Consider the following 7,061-nt stretch of genomic DNA (forward strand, 5'->3'; position numbering starts at 1 on the left):
GGGGGGGGGTGCTAGTGCAGCACACTCATGAACTGTTCGCCGGAGCCTCGCAGCGGAGTTACTGCGGTGCGCATAAAGCAGAGCAAACAGGTTCAGGAGGGGTAGTTAATCGATCGCGTCGTGCTCGTGGCCGGATAATAAAAGATTAAGCCTAAATGGGTCGCGAAATATACTTTGGCAGACGTTAATATACCTGGGCGGCCCGCCCAAGTGAAGTCTATGTGTGGGAAACCCTGGTAAAGCTGGACAGTAGTAGACATGTCTCTTGAAATCAACACATGCATCAAAGAAACACTTTCTTATTTGGGCCCCAATTGATATTTGAGTTCTCCAACTGCTTGTGGCTTGGCACAGTATTTTTGAGAGACATTTATTCTGCCAAATGTCTGAGTACTGAGTTCAAGTGCTTCTCAGTTAATGGTGAATGAAAAGACAAATAAAAAAAATATATATATGTATACAGTTCCAAGAACTCGATGCAGTGTTAATTCCAAAATGTAATAAACAAAGATAGATGAATATAAAAGTAAAATACTACACCCTGGTTTCTGGCTGCAAGTAATAGGGATTTTGGTTTGTATTTGTTTAGCTGAAGAACATTTAAAAAACAAGCTATGACGCTAGAAGTTATTGCTGTTGGCAGGAACATTTCCAGTCCTTGTGTCAGTGCAGCTGAATCAATCTGTAGGAGAAACACTTGGTTTAAGTACACGACTTGGTGCCGAGCGTGCTCTTAAACACACATAATGGATAGGTTTGTTCAACGACCGAATTCTAGCTTTTCTGTGCTCGCTCTTCCTAGTCCAACTGCCATGGTGTTGCAAAATCCATATATTTGAATATTCAAATATATTCCTAGTTCTGCTTTCATATTTGTTTTATATATTAACATGGGTGTCATCTTTTCACCAGAATCAGGAGGAGGAGGAGGAGGAGGAGGCGTTGGAGGAGGAGGAGGAGGAGGAGGAGGCGGCGGCGGCGGAGGAGGAGGAGGAGGAGGAGGTTTTGGAGGCGGAGGACCAATGGGACTGGGAGGCCTTTTCCAAGGAGGTGTCCCAAAACTACGCCCAGTCGGAGGTAAACAATTCTTGTATTGCTTTGATATGTTTTAAGGTTGTCCATCTTATCCTCGTGAATGCATTATCTCAGGAAGTGCTTGAGGGAATTTCCCAGTTGGACTGAAAGTATATAGTCCATATAAAAACATAATTAAAAAATCATGCAATTTATACATACCAAGTAAATGACCTAAGTTAAAATAATAATAATATTAAAATATAAATGAAACAAATATATTGGAGATGATCACGTGGTCGGGGATCGGAGCCGATCACGTGATTTTCAAAAGATCGGAATCTGGAGAAAAAAATCGGGGATCTGGGAATTTTTTTTTATAAAATATTTGTATTATGTTATTTAATGTTACAAAACAGAAATGACCATGTTCACGTCTTAAAGTCATCCTGAGGCCTTAGTTTTGTTTTAAAAATAGACAACATCATGTATGTGTTACTTCTTTTGGGCTTGTTTTCATAGACCTGGTTGCTCATTTCTCTCAAATCTGGCAACAGAGTGGGCGCAGTGTCTAATAGTAGTAGTAAGCTAACGAGAGGCTACGTTCAGCTGGTGACTCGGGAGTCGGGACAGAGAAAATGTCAGGAGTTTGGAAGTATTATAAAATTGAAAGCGAAGGCAGTGTAGCAGCCAGATGCAATGTTTGCAAGGCGGAGGTTCCGCGTGGTGGAAAGAACAGAGCTACGTTCAACACGACCAATCTAATACGCCACCTGAGAAACAAACACCAACAACAACACGACGAGTACACAGCGGCCAATCAGGTAACGGCACTGAAACAACCGCCCAGAGACTTTTAAAAGGAAAGAGAAACTGCCCCAGAACAGTGAAAAGGCCAAAAGAATAACAGCCAAAATAGCTGAATTCATCGCGTTGGATGACCAGCCGTTATCCGTTACCTTTTTTCCTCTTAAAGCATTGCATAAAGATCGGATCGGGAAAAATCGGTATCGGCAGATTGTCAAAATCAAATGATCGGAATTGGATCGGGAGCAAAAAAAGGTGATCGGGACATCCCTAAAATATATAATATAAATAACAACATAAACAATAATCCTTCAAAGTATACATGGTAAGTAAATTGGTAAAGCTTAAATAACAATAATAATTCAAAAGAAAAACTATAATATTAAAATAACAATATTAAATAATTATTCAAGTTGTACATCATGAATACATTTCTGAAGATAAAAAAGATAATTAATAATAATACACTTCCCAAATTGATTAGACTTTGGTGCTCAAAGGTCCCTGTTAGCTCACATTATACACTTTAGCTGTAACTCCTCACTCTTATGCTCACGGTGACAATTTCACACATTATCTCAGAGCGTGCGTGAAGTGTAGGGAGGACATTTTGAGGAGCCATTCAACGATGAGGTCGTTTTAGTTTCTAATGTTTGTTTATGAATTTGCATGTTTTCTTTATAGGTTGTAAAAGTGCTCTGGTAATTTGTGTAAATAAATAAACCAGAGGCGACAAAAAGTCAAAGTCCAGTAAGACAATCTAGTCATAAATCACCTCAATCATAATCTGTCAGTTCTCCATTTCAGCTACAAACAAACCGTGTTATCTGCAGTAGAAAAACTAAGAGAGAAGAAGACCATTCTACATTTCTACTGAGTTTTCCTGTTTTTCTACTCGTGAATCTGTTCCTCCACGTTCATGATGTGGTTATAGAACGGAACACAGAGAGCACTCAGAAGCCCACACGGCATGAATCATGAGGAGATCTGGACGTGGCTGTGGTTATTTTAAGCCTAATGGACCAGCTTTCCACTCCTCTCTGACGGAGCAGGCATATTTGTGGTCGCAGCCAAAGCGATGAAGAACGAGGGATTGAAATTATTAATGAACAGTTTTATTTTAGAGATATCAAATATTTAAAATGACACAGAACCACTGTGACCATTCAACTCCTGGGTGTAGTCAGAAATCTGTTCAGAGGATGTGAAACACTCAATATCGGTTGTGGCTTCTGCAAATTATTTTTAGTTGATAAATGTAAAATACTCAGTTTGCGGTATTAAAATAAAAGCAATAAAAATGAGTTTACGTCAAATATTTTCATTTATTTAACTTTGTTTCTTACCACTTAAATACAATTAATTGATTAATGTGTGGGAGAGAAACTCCCCTTGGAGGGCAAACAGGGATGTTAGCCTTTGCAGACCATTTACATGCACACACCTATAGAACACACTACAGTAGGGCTGCTCAATTAATCATATTTTAATCGCAATTACGATTATGGCTTGCAACGATTACAAAAACAACGTAATCTAAATAAAACGATTATTTTTTTATTATTATTATGATATCTTTTTATTGGTTTTTCAGTTGAATTATTCTTAAAGTTCAGGGTAATCAATTGTTAAAAACATACTGTCCAAATGTTTTTCTCTCCAATAAATTTATGTTTTCAAAGTAAATGGTTAATCGTTTTTAATAATCATGATATCAATTATTGACCCAAATAATCGAGATTATGATTTTTGCCATAATCGAGAAGCCCTACACTACAAGAGAGGGAGAACAGGGATTTTAGCCTTTGCAGACCATTTCCATGCACACAAACCTCTAGCACACACTACAGGAGAGGGAGAGTCCCTTTTTTATAATACACGTTTTTAATCTAAAACGTTTTAGTTTCTTCTGTTGTGTCCTAAACCCCTTCCTCTCTGTCCTTCACCCAGATGGTTCTTCCGGAGGTTCAGTGGGCAGATCTGCCCTGCGGCCCCCTGGGTCCCGGCCCGCGGCCCCTCGCCCCCCCACAGGTCGCTCCTCCTCTCCCTCCATGGCCAACAAGCCCTCCCCTCCTGAGAACCAGCGCTCCCACCGCCCCTCGCTCCCAGACATCTCTCGCCCCTCCTCAGCCGGCGGGATGAAGCACAGCACCTCCGCCCCCCCTCCCCCTCCCCCCTTCAACAGAGGGGGAGCCCGCAACAACGCTCCACCTACACCCAATCAGAAATCACACGCTCCACCTTCCTCCTCCAACAACAATCACAGCCGAGAGAAGCCCCTCCCTCCGACGCCCAGCAGAGGCCACACCTCTCCCAACGCTGTGAAGCCGCCTCCGTCTTCAAGCCGACCCCCGACAGGCGGTTCTTCTGCTCCTCCTCCTCCTCCTCCTCCTTACAGACCGAACACATCGAGCGGCGTCTCCAACGGGCCGTCACACGTGGATGGAGGCGGAGCTCCGGAGCTGCCGCAGAGGCACAACTCACTGCACAAAAAACACACCTCAGGAGAAAGAGAGAGAGGGGGAGGAGAAAGAGAAAGAGGAGGAGAAAGAGGAGGAGGACGCAGCCAAGCTCCTCCTCCTCCTCCCTCACCCTCTCCTTCCTCCCAGCCGGGCAGCAGACCTCCACCGCCCGGCAGAGAGCCGCCGGGACGCAGATCAGGTACGACCAGCTGCACCGTCAACACACCGTCAGTATTCATGTCTCAAAGGTTAGAGGTCACTGATACGATACGATATACTTTATTGTCCCCGTAAGGACATGTGTGACCCGCTCTATCGAAATCAGTCGCATTGACCCGGAGATACATTTTGAGTTGTACACACTGTTGGAAAGAGGAGAGTCCTAGCTTTCTAATGATATCAGGATTGTTTTTGTTCTCCAAATATCAAGCAAAATATGTCACATTATATAATGACTGTCACCGAGTCATCGTTTTGAGAAAAAGGCCTTCAAAGTTTCCTCTTCTCTGGAATCCATCGATCTGATTGGTTATTAGCAAATGATCAAAATACTACGGAGGGAAGATATTTTCGTTTCGATTACTGGTCTGGGGGAAGCTCGCGTGTGTGTGTATTTTTGCGTTTGTGTGTATTGTGTTTGTTTCCCGGGGAAAACACTCACGAGAAACACCAGCTGTTGTTATGCCTGCTGTGACGTTAAGTTACTCCGTTCTCCGCTTGTAAATAAGCCGTTACAAGCTTCAAAGTTGTATTTATCATCTGAATTTGCCGAAACAAGTTTAATATTCTGAAAGCCAAGAGTTTGTTTATTTGAAATCAAACAAAACACCCGAACCCCGGAAAACTATTTTTTAACGCAAATCCACGTTTATTTTGAATAAATTTCCTTACACCTTAGTGTTAAGAAGTTTAATGGACCTAGGTAGGAATGAGTGCTTATGGCGGTTCAGCCTGCTCTTGGGAACCCTGAATCTTCTACCAGAAGGTGGAGAATGTGGGTGGGATCAGACACAATGTTTTCTGCCTGTCTGATAATGGACTGCTCATATATGTTTTGGAGAGATGGGTGTTTTTTGACCGCCATCATTTTCATAGCAGTCTGTACCAGACGAGCGATCTGTGACTTTGACTGCACTGTCAAGTTCCCATACTAATGCAGAGTTGTGTTCTTCCTGTAAATGAATTTGCATTTTAGCATTTCCTGTTCTCTCGTTGAACAGTTTTTTTTAAATGTGGTTGTGGTTAGAAGCTGATAATAAGGTCAGTGGTTAACACAAGCTGAATAGATTTAACGACCAAAAATACGTCGGCAAATCAGATCATAATCAGAATACCTTTATCTGTCCCACAGAGGGGACATTTACATTTGTTACAGCAGACAAGAGCCAAAGACAGTTTAATGTTAACTAAGAAGCATGCATAAAAAAAAATATTAAAGATAACAAATGTTAAAATATTACACATTTTACTAAATACACATCCTATAACAGTTCTGAGGATTTAGCAGCCAGGTATAGCACAGTTATTACCGGCATGTATACATATTGCACATATCGCACATGGTTCTTAACCTGTAAATGAATTAGCATTTCCTGTTCCCTCGTTGAACAGTTTTTTAAATGTGGTTGTGGTTAGAAGCTGATAATGCGGTCAGTGGCTGAACACAAACTGAATAGATTTTAACGTTTTGTTCTACGACACAAAACACGTCCGTGAATGCCCCATTGTTGAATTTAATAACCGGTTGCAAACAAGGGACTAAATATCAGACGACTAAACGTCATCACGCTGAACATTAGCCGTGATGACTGTTGTGAGATGCAAACTCACAACAGCAACAATCCTGCGGGTACTTCAGATCCCATTTACATGCAAACGCATACGAAACGCAAACTAACCGAATACGATATCAAAAAAGTATTCCGTTCACATGAGACCACTCCAAAGCGCTGGAGACGCTGTAGTACATATGCCGGGCCTGTAAGTGGCGCCACAAAATACACCAAAAGCAGCGAAGAAGACCCCGAACATGGTTTCCCTTCTGTTTATGCCCCGCGGTGGATTTAGCAACATGTAGTTCATGTAATCCTCCATGTCCACTTGTTGCTGATGGCTGTGAGGAGCTGTAGATGTTGCACTAACATCTGTAGCATGGTCAGTAGCGCTACTGACCATGCTACAGCAGAGACGGGGCTATGGCTTCATCGTTATCAGGAAATGATCGTATACACACAGAGCCGTTTGGCCCCCAGAGGGTTCCGGTTGCAGATCTATCCACCTTGGGACCTGTTATCGTTTGCGGGGTTCGTTTCCGTTATGGCCTCGTGTGAACGAACGGGCTATACGTGAGAGAAAAGTAGCAGATACAACCTGTTTCCTTCTCGTGTAAACACCGCCTTAGCTTCAAATAAGCCAAACATTTTGAAGTTGCTGCAGGGCTCAGTCGGTCATCATCATCGTAGGAGAACCATATGTTTTTGTAGATCAGTTTGAGACCAAGAACTGCAGCTTGCCACTGTTTGTATTATTGATTTAACTTGAACATTATGATTATTTTGGTATATTCTCTTTTCCCTTCTGCTCCCTGCAGTCAACTCCAACAAAAAGCACAAACACTTAACATTGTTTATTTCTATATTGCCCAACAATTACATCATTCCTCAATCATTTCAGTACAGAACACGTTAAGGATCAGTGTTTAAAGCATCCCTCTGATGAAAACAACATCTCAGAAGCAGGTATGTTCCTCCAGAGGCCGAAGCGAGTTATGACTCGTTA

At 42.1% G+C, this 7,061-nt stretch overlaps 1 protein-coding gene across 1 annotated transcript; it reads left to right on the forward strand.

Moving 5' to 3' along the window:
- Positions 1-955: 955 nt before the first annotated feature.
- Positions 956-4,531, forward strand: LOC104943984 (WAS/WASL-interacting protein family member 2-like; the record flags this gene model as incomplete). Its single annotated transcript, XM_010769451.1, has 2 exons — positions 956-1,077; positions 3,772-4,531. Coding segments are annotated over exons 1-2 (815 nt in total), but the record flags the coding sequence as incomplete, so codon positions are not given.
- Between the last annotated feature and the right edge of the window lie 2,530 nt (positions 4,532-7,061).

The sequence above is a fragment of the Notothenia coriiceps genome, unplaced genomic scaffold (genome assembly GCF_000735185.1).
Source record: "Notothenia coriiceps isolate Sejong01 unplaced genomic scaffold, NC01 NC01_scaffold00007325, whole genome shotgun sequence".
Lineage (NCBI taxonomy): Eukaryota > Metazoa > Chordata > Actinopteri > Perciformes > Nototheniidae > Notothenia > Notothenia coriiceps.